Here is a 16308-nt window from a genome sequence, read left to right on the forward strand (position 1 = left end):
GAACGCAAGAAATTTGATGTGAGGGTTTTAAAACAGCTCAATCAACTGCCTTATATAGCAATAACTTAAAAAATTACCAAACTTTCAGTTGAAAAATGAAGTCGGTGACATAACAGTTATTCAGTAATGACCAGATTATGTATCTTTTGGTGCTACAAATAAATTGCACACAAATAAATAGAGTTCAGATATACCATGTGTTCAACAATCAGGCAATTTCAGTGGTTTAAATTGCACAACAATGACCAGATTATTTAAATTATAATACATGTAAAACAATAGCGAGTGTTTCCAGTGATACCAACTCAACAACAATGCTGATTTCAGTAACACGAAATGTATAACCTGTGGTAAAATGTGTAGATATCCATTTGAAAAAGTAGACTCACACAGTTTCAACAAATAAAACTTTACGTTTATCATAACAATGATACACTTATTCCCTTTAGTTTAACTTGAACTTGGGGGAGCCAGCTGGTCTAGTGGTTAGAGCACGGGACTTTGGTCCAAGAGGTCCCGGGTTCAAATCCCGCCAAATCACCAATGGATGTTATGTAAGTGATAATGCCGCGACCCCTAGATCTAGCCTGAAGTATTGTGAAAAAAATCCCAGGCTCGTACCTAGCGTCCTTGGACAAAGAAAATTAACTTGAAGGAATTTATTGCAGAAATATTTTATTTCAGTTTTCTACAACACCAAAATAACATAACTGTTATCACATGAAAATTGTCTTGATTTATTTTCAATAATGTTAACAATTAGCACTTCTATTCCTATTGACCGTGGTCCTAAAATTGGATTTTTTGATAATTTTATTTGTTGAAATGTTCTGTTTTATGGGTTGTTTGCGGACAAATATATTTGGAAGGTTTCAATAGAGATTATATTGGTTCATCTATTTTTGTTTCTTTTCACCAATAAAAGTGATATTCAAAAAATAAGATCTGTTAAAGCAAATAATTAGAAGTTATACCAATGTACCTTAAAAGGAGGTTTGCACTAATTTTTCCCAACATATTGTTATATCAGGTTAAATTACTTATTCCTCCAACCTCGCAATATCATTATGAAATTCTAATTTTGGATGGTAAATGTTACAACACTTAAAAACATATTGGACCTATGGAAGTAAAGTTTCACTGTACAAAGCATATAAGAAGTTTCCAAAAGCAGAACGTAAAATAGAAGAGATAATGCTGATTTTTAAGTCCAAGCTAAACAAACTATGGTTTAAAATTAACCCCAAAGTATAAAAATAAGATCAAGAGGACAGAGAAAACTGGATAAAGAGACTAGAGGGCAAAACGTGACAAGAATATTAAGGTTGTACAGTTGGTGTTGGTACAGCTTAAATAACATTGTCCTCTTACAGTTAGGATTACTGGAATCGTCTATTTATATCTTTGGAATTATAAAACCAAAAAGTATCAAGACTATCGTTGTTTAGTTTGCAATATTTCTCCAGCTATATCTATAATGTTTATATATTGCAATCACATCAAGATATTTTTGTTTGTCGGTAAAAATGTTACCTTTTAGATTATCTATGTACGTTTGGCTACAGGTTTTTAATACTGGTTTCAACTTTGACATCAACTTGAGTTTTAACAAACATGTAGTTGTAAAGTAGTAACTGTTTAAACTTTTTAATATCTTCACCTCATAATAACTGGGTAGATTGAACCGGTGAACTTATGATTGCTAGGGGGGAAAGTGTAGAGCTTTTTGATTGTTCGAAACTGGACCCAGCTGTGCTTGATCATTGGGCTTAAATTAATGATCCCGACTAATGAAACAGCTGATCATAGTCAACAATGCATTACACTTAAATCTACATTCACCCTTCACTAGTATTCGGGTTAAAATATGCACATAGGTGGCGTCCCTATCTCAAATGATAATATAATAATAAAGTTACCAAATTGATTCCAAGATGACGACTTTAAGATCTTTTAAGTTTGACCGGAACGTTTGAATCAAAGCCAGAAACTGGCGCTGTAACAAGTTTTACAAGTTCTCTTAGAGAAAAGAATCTTCGGACATAGAGTTTCATTATTGTTCTTTACATTTTACATTGTTCTTTATCTCTATGGAAAAAACTCCTGTGTATTACACATTAATTATTTTGGGTATTGGTTTAGTGAACTACCCTGTAGGGAAGAAATTATTACCGTAGGTGGCACAGTAAGACCTAGACCCAAGACCGATTTACTTTTTAATTTGGGTGTCCCCAGAGGCAAAAAAAAACTATTCTTTAAAATGTATATAAATCCATTAGAAAATAATATATATTAAGGTAAAAAATTAAAAATATCTGTGCATCTTAAAAAACAACATATAATTTTTTGAAGTAAAAATACTTAACTAAACTAAAGATCCCTTTTTGTTTTTTATTACTATAAATTAATTAATGGGGCAGTTCATGTTGACCGTTTTTTTACCTTTAGTCAATTTCGAACAACTACAGTAGGGCCTACTTGGTTAATTGAGCTAGAATTTATATAGAATTATTATATATTTAGAGATCCAATCAATATAATGAACTTGGATGTTCTATGGACTATTGTTAGCCACATTGAAATTATACGAAATTATGCATTTTCCGTCTTGTTTATCACAAACTCAAGATTGTGAAGTTTTACAAATTGCGGTTACAAAAAAGATAATTAGAAAATTGTTAAGTGTCATTTTACTCTATACAGTAGGGTCTAATTAATACTCATGCATTTTATGAATGTATTGATGTCAACAACATACTCTCTGATGAAACAGAGGATGGAAATAACATCGACATTTTCTACCTGAAGTGCTCTTTAGCTTTGGTATTTGGCGGTTAATGTTGGCATTCAGTTTAACCTCCCAAAATGTGTTATGATATTTTTATATGATAGACTGGACTCAGTCGTATCATCATTTTTCTACAAACTGTTCACGTCAGTTAGATATATTTATTTTGGAACTTTCCTTTGTTGATTTACGGTTTCATCAAACATAAGTTAATTAATATCGCCTTTGGGAAAAATATAGTTTCAATATTACTGCTTAAACTTAAAAAAATACATCCATTTTATAAAACTGTAGCTTTTTACAGTATTTTTTTAAACTTTACAACAGTTAGATTCGTATTTTTGGTTTACACGTCGTTATAGGTTCATGTTCTTTTTAAGCGTTACTGTGAAAAGTTTTGCTAGGGGGACTTTTATATTGGAAATCCTTCATGAAAAGTTTCCACAAAAATCCTTTTTAGTTCAATTATCTATCAATTATTTAAGATGGGGACGCCACTATGTGCGTATTTTAACCCAAATATTAGTGAATGATGAGTTTAATGATGAGTGAATGATGAGTGGCGCGATATTGCGCCATAGTCTTGTTAGTGACTATGGCCGACATTTTTGTCTTGGTAGTGGAGTGTTTAATAGTGCCATCAAGTCTTTAGGTTGGTGGTTCGATCCTAAACTAAACAGATTTGTTTTTTAGATTATTTTTGTTATTGGGCAACCGATTGATGATGTCATATCTAGTAAGGCCAATGATGTATCATTAAAGTAATCTGGTTTTGGCTTTATGAAAAATATTTACAAAAAATATAAAATACCTATGATGTTAAAATAGACAATAAGATGCACAATATTTATTATAACAGAAATAATCGTCTAAATTCATATAATAATTGCACAATGTACAAACTAATCATATATGTACAAAATATATGTACAAAACAGACAAATCATTTACCACTAAAGCAATGCGGCTGTACAATATTTTCAGCTGCAGAAATTATGACCCTGTAAGTCTGTAAATATAAAGAGTACGATAAATTTCTAACTGTGCAGATATGTCTCTATTAAGCGTTTTCAGAGATTTCAAAACTTAGCACAGACAGGTTATATTTGTGACTTTTTTCAATACTGTTGTAATATTTATGGAAATACAGTACAAGTTGTAATATTTATTTGTTTAGTTGTTTAAGTTAAAAAACAATTAAGAACATTTTTTAATGACAACTTTAGAAAAATCTAACTTAAAACTCGTCTATATTATTTATAGAATATTTTTCTTCTAAATTTAAGCCTAAGGGAGAAAGGGTTAAGGGTTACTACCTTGAAGATCAACTATTATTTAATAGCTCATTGAATTAATTGTTATTAAAATTAATTGTTAATTCTGTACCAATAATGTATGGGTGACGATGTTTTCTATAATATACACACCAACTTACTTTTAAATTAAAATGACAACTATTAGTAGGCTATTATTTTTCTGTAAAAATACTAGATTTGAACGTTCAAATTGTGAACTAATATTGTACTAATAAATACTGCTACAGTGTTGGCGTTGTGTGTTTTCTGATAGCAAGTTGCTACTGTTAAAACCGCTAGTTAACTTGCGAATAAAAATTAAAACGGTGTCATTGTGTTTTTAAAAACTAGATAAAAAAGTTAAAATTATTAAATCTGATAGCATAATTTGTTCTGTAATATGGATGGGGCCTGCCTATCTGTAACTAACATTGTACGACATTGCGTAATTATATGTAGACTATTCGCATTATATTTTATTAAAAATCTCTATAGGTACTGTTTGTAAAAATCGTAAACCAATTTCGATGTCAACCAATTCCCTTTCTTCTTTTTATAAATTTACTATAGTTGTGAACTTACAAAATTGTTAACTAATATCGTACTAATTAATGTCAACTATTAGCGTTATGGTTTGCGGTTCGTTTAAAACACCTGTTTCTTGAAGCGCAAAAGAGAGAGGTTTGCTGAAGGAGGGAGGGAGAAAGATTTGACAAATGACCTTTTTCTGGCCATCATACACTACACCTGACTCTTTATTTATAACTTCGGCTATTCTCAACAGAATGCATGAAGATCTTATTTTCTTGCACGTCAACAACACTTATGTTAAATCTACAGTGCACACCGTGTTCCGTTGGCCTTAGGCCTTAGGCCTTTGAGTTAAAACTATTACAAACTATCAAAACACATTTATTTGATTATCTATTGATGTTATAGTATTGTTTAATATTGTTTCATTGTTGTATTTCCATCGGTGTTTTACCGACGTTTGATATTTTATTTATTTATTTCGTTTGTAGCTTGTAGAAGGGGAATACTTTTAAAACGATTAAACCTCAGAACATTATAACTATTTAAGACAGTGTAACATGGAGGTGGTTTCTGTCTGTGTATTATGTTCGCGGCAAATGCACAGACTGGGCTACGTTTTTCTCAAAGGTATACATTAGATAATACATTGGCATATTTATGTCCTTAAAATTTCTTGGGGAAAATTTCTGTGAAACTGAAAGGTTTTGAGGCAAAGGGTGTTTTATGTAAATATTGATTATTCTCCATGGAAAATACTATGACAAAAAGAAACTTATTTGTAAAATTTTGCTCCCACAAACATCCTTTAACACCCCCTCCTCCACCCCAACAATCACATTTGCCTACTTCAGCGAAATCAAAAGTAACCAGTCACACAAACACATAAACACAGGCTACAGGTCAAACAATACGACAATATCTGACTGCAGTAGCTCAATGCAATGTTTATCCTCAAAACATGTAAATGCTTAATTTTCATTACAGCCCACGTGTAAAGTCAAAACAAGCAAAATATGTTGTATATTGAAGCATGGTTTTACGTTTAAATGTTGCCATAGATTGAACAAGTAGACTCCTTTAGTCTATGATGTCACAGAGCAATTTACAAAAAATATACATTTAAAACTTCCATGCTATTCTTATGGAAAAAAATAAGACTGTTGTAGTTTCCTTTTTATATATTTTGACTTACAGTTTAGTTAACTGTTATATAATATTTAATATTTTTACAAATATTATTAGGTACAAGATTATTTTGATCCAGCGATTATTGTCTGTGACAAGAGTCTCGGCTTAAAATCGGAAATCAATCGACTTTAATCACTTTTATCCAACATCAAAGGAAACAGAATCCGTCAGGGAGATTACCAAGTTTCCAGGCAGTGCTTTAGAAGTCTAGATTACTGGCTAAGGTTTCTTTTTAATCGTATACTCTCGATAGTCGGACACTCGGAAATCCGGCACTGCGATGATCGAGTCATTGGTTGATATCAGTCAGTATAAAACTTCAAATTGATTTTTGTTTTGACAGGCCTTGCGCGACAAAAATAATGTTCCAATCGCGGAAATTGGTCTGTATCCACGGTCTTTAAAAAAAAACTGTTGTGTTTAGTGTGTTGAATAAAATAAAAAGGTTTGCTTTGTTTGATTAAATTTAAGCGACTTACTTATTATCATTTAAGAAATACAGGTAGATTTGTCCCTAACTGTTTCTTTAGCCAATTCACTTTATTAAGCAATTATTTGTATATGATCAAGGATAACAGGGTCCAGTTAACATTTAAAGTAAAGCACAAACGAGGAAAACATTTTCCTTACAACATGTTTCAATATGATTGTATGTTCGATTGAGTCGTTACTGCCTATTCGTAGGATTGAACTGGTGAACCTCTAACCACTAAAAATATAATATCAAATTTTATTTTGTTTCAGGTATGAATTTACAGACCGTGATAAAAGTTGTGGAACATTAACAGTAAGTATTGTAGAAAAAGTGATAAAGTAACATTTAAACCGTTGTATGATATAACGATTTTTCTTCTTAAGATCTGAAAAAAGAGTTATTTTTGAAAACTGAATTCCGATTTAAGTTTGAAGATTCAAGTTTAACGTGAAAGTTGCCGAATAAATCAAAAGTATTATTTTCGTGTATTATATTTACACTAGTGTAATATCCCAACACACATGTAAATATACGGATGATACTTTTAGAAACAAGTATGTGTATATACAATGTAAGCAAAGTATGAACAATCTATAAGTATAACTGAATCTATAAGCTTATCATCTATACTTTCAACAAATATACTGTGTGGGCAGAACAAGACGTTTGTAAAACAAACAAAAAATGGAAATAAAAATAAATCTTTCCGTCATTAAAAGAAAGTGTTGGTGGTAGCATTGGGACTTTCCACTTAAAATTTAACCATGAAATAATCCATCCTCAAATAAAAATTAAAAATTAACCTCTCGTGGGATAATTTTGTGTGATGAAAATATAATTAAGTGAAATCATTGATGAAGAATCTGAGTTAACGACCAGATACCCGGCACCTCCACGCTGTGTCGGTAGGTAACCCCGTTTACCCACGGTTACATTGGGTGACGTAGCTCAGGAAATAAAACTCAGCACTCGCTTACAAAACCCAACTTTATTATTACCCAAACAATACAAAGACCCCAAAGATAAGTAACACTCGAAAAGGCAGTAGACTGGAACAGTGATGATAATATAGTATAAAACAGAAACCTCAATTTGGATAAAAGACTCTAAACCCCAATTATAAAAACCCCCAAGATTGGTTTACCTGGACCCAGCCTTGGGCTCCAGCTCCCCCAGCAGGACCCCGTCCTCTAGTACACTAAACTATCCCTACACACACAACAGACCCCCTGATCAAGTACACTGTCCTACTGCAACAGCCTTCTGTAGGTCAGCACAAGTTATTTAGTACAGGTAAAATAATACAAAAACACTCCATATAAACAACAAAATTTGTACATTCATGAAATTTCACCCGTGAGTTACTAATAATATGAGAAATGAAGATCCGACGAGTCCCCAAAATTTTGTGCGTCCTAAGGCCCTTTTTGGGGCCCTTTTTGATCCGAAGGGCCCTTGTTCCTGAATAATTTTGTTTTTACGTTTAAGGTCGAGTGAGGTGTGGTTTTCGATGGTTTTAGTTATTTTAAATCGATAAGGACTAGTTTTAAGCGTATTAAACCACTCCATACAGGGTGTTTCGAAATATTATTAATTTTTTCGATATTTAAACATTTATTCATAAAGTAATCAAATTAGTTACCTCCATGCTCTATATAAAAGGGGATTATTGAATATAATTGTAACTACGTAAGGGGAAAGGATCACAAGGAGTAAGAGAAAATATTAAATACCCCCGTCACAGCAAACCTGCAGACTAAGTGAATTTTCTTTGCCCGATTTTCAATTAACTAAATAACTAATAGCATTGAGTTTAATGAATACTTAGGTTTGCTGCTACAAGGAGGCTAATAAAGTGTGTTTATAGTAAAATATTAATAGCCTAGTATAAAACAAATAAATTTGAAAAGTTTTATTAAGATATATATATATAAACAAATAAACAAAATCATTTTACACTATTCTCCTTAAGAATATCATGGAATTTTAAATTTAAAATTTTTGAATTTTATTCGTAACTAATACACTTACAAAACACGTTAATATACTAAATTATTTGTTTTCTTTAAGCTCTTTAAATGCTCTAGAGAAAAATTGGGAAACTTTGTGTTTTGAGGGTCACAAAGATTACAAATTTATACCACATAAAACCCTGTTCCAAGGACCGATTATGCAGGTTTCGTTAAATATGAACCCAAATTACTCGAGTTATCATGTTTACGCATGTAACATGGATATGTTATATTATATATATGTATATAAACACATTTATAATATTTTGAGTTATCTAGCAACCCTCTAAACAACAGTCCTCTAAGGGTGCTTTAGGCTTCTGGGGGCATCATAATGAAAACGTAAATCGGTTTCGAGTCTATGTTTTACCATAAGACCTTCGGTAATAGCTTATTTCCTATATGGGAAGTTTGCTAAAAGGGGATGGATTAAGTTTTACACTATAACATAATAACATAGGTTACTACGCAAAAATTTCAACTTTTAAGGTGGTGTGAATAATCTTTCAATGTGTTTTCCATTCAAATCTATTAAGACCAATTTCAAATTGATATGTATTTTTCTGAGGTAGTTATTTAAGTTTTTTTTACATTTATTAAAAATCAAAACAATTGTTTTTGTATAAAACCTTACATTACATATTAAAATTAAGTACTTAAACTAAAGCTATTTTTCTACAATTTCCGTAGTATCTCTCTTTACAATTCCATCATCACAATAATTATTCTCAGACAACTCATTAACAATTTTATTATTCTTAGCAACTTGTCCATCTTTACTGATTTTGTCCATGTTGGTGTTCAAGCAGGATTCCCCTTTACAAACCTTGTATATTGCAGAACAGGCAACACCAATCTTAAAGCACGAACAATGTGGTGCAAAAACACCTTTCATACATACTGACGTTTGCAACTTGTACCTTAATTTCCTCAAAATTATTTTCAATCAATACAAGTACGGTTGTCTTTCGTGGTTATGACGACCAGGACAGCACTAAGACATCAGAGCAGCATTGTTGGTACAAGCATTTTTGTTCTGAACAATGGGAACGAGGTTTATGGGGTAAAAATTGGGTTTTCTGATTTACTTCACCCTCAAAACACAAAGTTTCCCAATTTTTCTCTAGAACATTTTAAATAGCTTAAAAACAAATAATTTAGTATATTAACGTGTTTTTGTATGGTTATTAGTTACGGATAAAAATACTAAATTTGTAAATTTAAAATTCCCATGTGTTCTTATGTAGAATAGTGTAAAATGATTTTGTTTGTTTGTTAATAGATCTTGATCAAACTTGTCAATTTTTTTGTTTTATACTAGGCTATTCATATTTTACTATAAACACACTTTATTAGCCTCCTTGTAGCAGCAAACCTAGGTAATCGTTAAACACAATGCTATTTTAGATTTAATTGAAAATCTAGTAGGTAAAACGGAAATTTGCTAGGTCTGCAGGTTTGCTGCGACGAGGGTATTTAATATTTTCTCTTACTCATTGTGATCCTTTCCCCTTACGTGGTAAAGAATTACAATTATTTTCAATAATCCCCCTTTATATAGAGCATGGAGGTAACTAATTTTATTACTTTATGAATAAATGTTTAAATATCATAAAAAGTAATAATATTTCGAAACACCCTATATGGGGTGGTTTAATACACTTAAAACTAGTCCTTATCGATTTAAAATAACTAAAACCATCGAAAACCACACCTCACTCGACCTTAAACGTAAAAAGAAAATTATTCAGGAACAAGGGCCCTTCGGATCAAAAAGGGCCCCAAAAGGGCCTTAGGACGCCCAAAATTTTGGGGACTCATCGGATCTTCATTTCTCGTATTATTAGTAACTCACAGGTGAAATTTCATGAATGTACAAATTTTGTTGTTTAAAAACCCTATATTACCTGTACTAATTGTTTAACAACATTTCCAGCCTCCCCGCATAAAATTGTCAAACACTTCCTCTTCACAATATTTTACCCCTCCTATTACAGTTGCATATTTCAATAGATACTGAAGGTGTCTAACGTTTTTGTGAATTGATATTTTACACATATAGCAATATATCTATAGTATGACAATAATAATAATATTGTACACTAATTTGATTTAGGTCCGTGTGCACAAAGATATAAGAAACAGCTCTAACGATTTCCCCCTAGGATAAAAATAATATTTATTTGCTCTTTACCATTATTTTCTTTTTAAGTTCGCCTTTTTTATTTTGTGCCTTCAGGATGGCCTCTTTTCATACTTTTTGGCCTTCAAGTTTTTACGTCCCCCTCTATGCATTATCCTACTCTCACTCTTTTATTCTCTGAAGTTAACTTTCTTTCATTATTCTATTTCATCAAATTTACATTTTCACCTTGACAACCACCTTATAATTGTGTGGTAAATCTCCTCACACCTGAGCCACACCACGGAGAAAAGTATTTACAGCTTTTAAGAGCTAAAACACTTTATAAAGCAACCACAATTAATCATAACCTCGCATAACACTATTATTTTATCAAACAATGAAGATCCTTGTATCTAATTATATCATTGGACGTCTTCTCCTCTTCACACGTAGGTGACAGAAGTATTTTAAACTGTGAAATATAATGAGTTTGCAAGCGTGTTAGTTAATCTAGCGCAACATATTATCTTCACAACAATACATATTTCAATTTGTTAGTTTGTGTCTCGTACGGATACCTTGAAGTGACTCGACTGTATCTTTACAAACAACTTGATACAATTGGAATCTAAATTCGTCTATTTCTTTATCTACTGATTTGTAGATTTAATTATTTTGCAAGCCTTCAAGATAGTTTTTCCTCTAATTATAAACTAGCATAAATAGTATGCTGCAACGATAAATCTAATTTGGTTCCAGAATCGATAACTCTTAGGATTGAACCTTCTTTAGAGTTGAAGGTTATATAACTGCTAGATAAATTATCTTGATAACTGTAACTGATGTACACAAACAAGTAAAATTAGTTTTTTTTACAATAATCATATCATACATATGCAAAAAATAAGAATTAACCAACTGACGTGGATAGAATATTTTTAAGACTTGCAAACCAACTTATATATTTGATAATATTTTTTTATTAATACCAACTAATATCAGATAGAGCCAAAAAGCAGTTAACTAAATCAAAATATATCATCAGATAAGGGAAAGACTAAAAATAATAGTCTGGGGCTGAACAGTTAATCTGAAAAGCTAGAAATTAGGCTGTTGTGATTTCCATCCAATTACAAATTAACAATTTAAAAATAAACAAAAATCTAGCTTTACTTTTTTAAATTTATTAAACTAAACCAGAATATGGTCTACTATTGAAAGACACTAAACATAAAACCCACAGACTTTAAACAACCTTATTACTTAATAATCAAGTTAAAATGCACAAACATTTAAATACCGGTACATCAGCAAAATAATGTTGCAATACTAGAGACATTTTCCCGCCAAATTTCAGCAGCTGCGGCCAGCGCCGTAATACAGTATCGCTCCCATATTAGCGCCCGATCGTCGCTAACGTCCCCCGCAATGCAGGACTGTGTGGCATATTGCGTACACTTGCTAGAGGGCGCTGCAATATTTTGGGGATCTATCAACTTGCAAGATAGATTGGCAAACAATAAGTGTTTGTAATACTGAAAGTTTTTGTCAGTTTTTGTGATACTATAGATTTATTTAAACAATTTATATTATACGTGGTGTAGTATTGTACTGGATATAAAGTTAAGATTGAGTTATTTTTTTAGGATTTTTTTCTTGTGCTATTCACTCGGGTTTTTACAATCCTTGCACTATTTTATTCACAGGATTGTAGTTTTTGAAATGGTTATAACGTGGGACATTTATCTTAGGGTTCAAATACCGCCAATCAATATATCAATACATGTCTCTATTATTATACAATAATACTCTGTGGTATCACTTGTTTGAACTTATTGTGGGTTATTAGTACCGTAGGTAAAACCTGCAGTGTCTAAAAGTCAACGGTAAAACCAATTATCCAGGAATATCTAATACAATGATAATTTTACTATAATATTTTTATTAAGGTCATTAAACATGGTTAACCAACATTCATAGATTTATTTGTAATTTTATACATTTTATAGAAACATCGGCATGATACAAATTTAACGCTATGACCATAATATTGCTATCAATTTGCCACAATATTTATTTGGCCTTCTAAGTATGAATAAAGAAAACAGGTTCATATTTAAAAAAATTAATAAGGGCACATTTCTGCAGGATAAAAACTAAAGTATTATCCTGTAGTCGAAAGTATAAAAACTAAAGTAACTAGAAGTTAAGTTATTTTTAAAAACATGGGTCAACAGTTCCATAACTATACTGTATAACCATGGAAAACTTGCTTTAACTAGTTATTAGCCATAAAACCTGCAAAATCCAATCAATAAAATTGTTATCAATAACCCAGTGACACCAAGGACCATTCATGGCCTCTCAAAGTACAACAAACAGCTGACATCTTTGTCGCTTTATTACCATATTGGCGTCAGGAGCACTTATTTTCTTGTAATGATTTTGAGGTTATGTTTACAAGCTGCAGACAACAATGGAAGCGTTATTCTAATCAGCTGATGTCTAAAAACAGATGTCCCATTGGCAAAATATCAGCTGACAAACAGTTCAGTGCTAACTTTACACCTAGTACGACCATGTTGTCTTTTGCGCGTAATTTGTTTAAGCGCGCTTAATTTTTGTGAATTATTTCCTTCTGTGCCGGTGAAACGGTGTATTTGTTCTGTGGAAAGTGAATAACTTTGATAGGATTTTCGGCGTTAGTTTGAAATGTGAATAGTGAATTTTAGATAGTGTTTTACACTTAGAAAGCCACATTAAGTTTGTATGCATTTGCATTATTGACCTATAATACAATTTTTAAAAATAAAAATAATTATATTTTCTTCACAAGCACATGCATATTGTTAAAAATAACTCAATTCAATAAGTAAATACTTACATTACGCTCCTCGGCCAATAGGCTTTTAGAATAATTTTACCTAATGTGGTCCAATAGTTTTTGCTTAAAAGAAAGACAGGCTACCAAAATACATTTTACAGTATTCGACCTAATTTTGGTGCAGATAAATTAAAAATATTACGAAAACTCACAACAAACTCATATGCCCGACAAAATTCCACCTAGGAAGAAACGAAATACATAATTTCTAATCTTAATATACATTTTTGTCTCATGTTTAATTTATTATACTTAAACTTACAAAAAAGTTCAACTCAATTAAGCTTGAACGCTGTAACTGTTTTCTAAAATTCAAACAAATGTTTACTAGGCAGATTAGGTTACGGCATTGTATACAATTTTCCAGTAATTGTAAAGTGAACTTTTTAAATCCAATAACGATATTCATAAACAAACAATCTCAGGTAATCTTTTAAGGATACGGAGGACAAGATACTGAGTCTGTTTCGTGTCAATAATTAAAAGGCGTAGAATATGAATATATTCAATATACTGAATCATCAGTTGATTAACGCCTAATGGAATCAATAATTTTTTAAGTAAAGTCAAAGAACGGAGTTTTGGGGTACAAATTCCCCCCTTAATTCCCTTTAGGTCTGATCGGACTGGTTCATGAACTCGTTCCGGCGTACAAGCTCTTGAACACTCTTGACTCTTGACAGCTTGAATCGAAATTTGATTGTTTTAGCCAGAGATATTAGCTAACCGACTAATGAATTTAAACTAGGTATTTACAAATAAAACTTCAACAGCTGTCTTTATGGTCTTTTGCTTATCTGTGCGTATAACTACAGTCAATGAAGCACAAGCACTGCTGTGGTATAAGTAATTTGGTCAGAACAGAGGTCTTCGCAGTTATATGATAGTATAGGCAACCGACCAATTTCAAAATCCATATCGTGACTAGTAAGTTAGATGACAAACCTCAATAGATTCTAAATTTCAACCAACAAAGCCTTTACTCGTCAGTAGTGCCAAATTGGATACACAGGGCTGCCAATCTTATTTATAGAGAAGGTTACTTTAGAATATTCCGAATATCGCCGATTAAACGCTAGAAAAAACAAATTGAATAGTAAAATTAATGGTGACGCAAAGTCGAATAACATAAGATATACCCCCGCCACAGCAAACCTGCAGACTAAGGGAATTTCCACTTGCCTGATTTGATTTTCACTTAAATGGACATATTTAAAAAAAACACGAAAACAAACGATAAGACTATGACTTCACATTGATACCAGATAACTTGGTAAACAGGTCATCCCTAAGGAATTATGTGATAGATTAAAACTCAATTACAAGTCCTAACACGACATGGGCATATGTACGGATTTAATTAAAACATGTCAGCTTGTTTTCTGAATTGAAACATAACCACTTAAAATTAACTTTTGTAAATTTTTAAACTTTGTAACGCAAAAAAAAACTGTAAAACACCACATCAGTAGTTACATTTAATCCGATTATAACAATTCAACATAATGTTACTTTTTATTTAAATTAGATTTTTGAAGACTTCTTTTTGGTTTGACTAATACTTACGAATGGTTTGTATTCATGCGGAAAATTACCCAGGAAATTTATATCTTTACTAACTTCAATGCATTAAAAATAAATATTTTATAGTATTTTCGTCTTGCAAATTTGATTCACCCTAAAGGCGATTCTTCGGGAAATATTACATAAAACAGTTTTGAGACTCACCAAATGCCTTATACTTAGCTTGCATAGTTTTTGGGACTCGAGACATGTAGATGGGATGAGAGTATGTTATGGAATTGCGGGATGAAGAAGGAATCAGTGCGTCCCATGTCCCAGCAAAGATGATCCGGATGCCTGACTTTATGTCATTATTGACCCAAGTTTACAATCTGTACGTATGAGTTCAGCATGGTAAAAATTTGTATGCAGTTTATAATTGTTTGGAAATTCAAATAACTTAGCGAAGAAATTAACGAAATTAATGTGGTTAAATATTAGTAGAATGCATGGTCAATTTTGTTAAAATATAGGATCGATTTTGTTTTTGTTTTAAATTATTTGATTATTTAAATATATTTACAATTTTTAACGTGAGTGAAAAATGGAGTTCCGCATCGTAGAGTTCTATGACCAGTCTAATTTTAAATTATGTCAATATCAAACCAAATTTACCCATATTAAACGTTTGATTTTTGCATGAAGAGTGTTAACCTATGTGTTAATTAAATATTATTCGTTACATCTAACAAGCTATATGTTTTTATCTGTTTGGCAGACGTTATATTGAAAATAATGGTGTCATGTGTCTTTAAACAACAATTTTGTAGTATGTAATTTGGATTTATTGACGTGATTGTTAAGTATATTGAATGAACGCGTCAGTTTTTCAAATATAAAATTTGACTTAATGTAAAAATATACATTCAATTATCTTCGGAGGGGTTCTCCTTTTGTTTAGGATTTTAATTTTAAAATTTGTCTAAGCCTTTTGGTCAAAATTTTACGTGACGTTTTGACTTTTTTGTAGATATCCTACATCGTAAGTTCCAAACTAAAATTCCGCGGTACGCTTTGTTGAAAGCTTTTTTCCCAAAGAAGATGTTAAACTTATGTCCAACACTCATTTAACACAGGTATATTCTGGTTATACAGTATTCTGGTTATATTCTGGTCGGGTAAATGGGTTCTAATCCCAAGAATTAGCAATAGATCTTAGTAATGTGATAAAACAGTGATCCAAGGGGTGGAAAGCCCATCCACCCAACAACTAGGTAAGATAGGTTTTTATAGGAAGAAAACGATATCTGTTATGGTTTACTCTCTCCAATCATGACGTAATATATTTTTAATTAGGCATCCTAAACCCCCCATTACAAGCACACATAACATATATCATATTACAGAATGTTTATAACAGGTAGAAATCAGGCCCAACTTTGTAAATGGACTGACGGTTCTATAGCCCAGATAAGGGGCGTCAAATTTCCAACAAATGTCTTTG

The 16308-nt window shown here is 31.6% G+C and overlaps 1 protein-coding gene across 12 annotated transcripts in view; it reads left to right on the forward strand.

Moving 5' to 3' along the window:
• The window catches only part of LOC129000828 (G protein-activated inward rectifier potassium channel 3-like), a 92083-nt gene that overhangs the window by 37011 nt on the left and 38764 nt on the right, over positions 1-16308 (forward strand). The window contains exons 1-2 of one of the 12 annotated variants that reach the window (XM_054427858.1): positions 12983-13184; positions 14986-15198. The exons of 2 other annotated variants lie outside the window; for them this stretch is intronic. In XM_054427858.1, the coding sequence (XP_054283833.1) occupies positions 15098-15198 (101 nt within the window). In that variant the 5' untranslated portion in view covers positions 12983-13184; positions 14986-15097. Of the gene's footprint in view, positions 1-12982; positions 13185-14951; positions 15199-16308 lie in introns of those variants that run through there. 9 more of the 12 variants (XM_054427861.1, XM_054427864.1, XM_054427859.1 and 6 more) reach the window with 9 other exon arrangements.

The sequence above is a fragment of the Macrosteles quadrilineatus genome, unplaced genomic scaffold (assembly GCF_028750875.1).
Source record: "Macrosteles quadrilineatus isolate MER2022 unplaced genomic scaffold, UCM_ALF_1.0 Scaffold_8__2_contigs__length_117827958, whole genome shotgun sequence".
NCBI classification, from domain to species: domain Eukaryota; kingdom Metazoa; phylum Arthropoda; class Insecta; order Hemiptera; family Cicadellidae; genus Macrosteles; species Macrosteles quadrilineatus.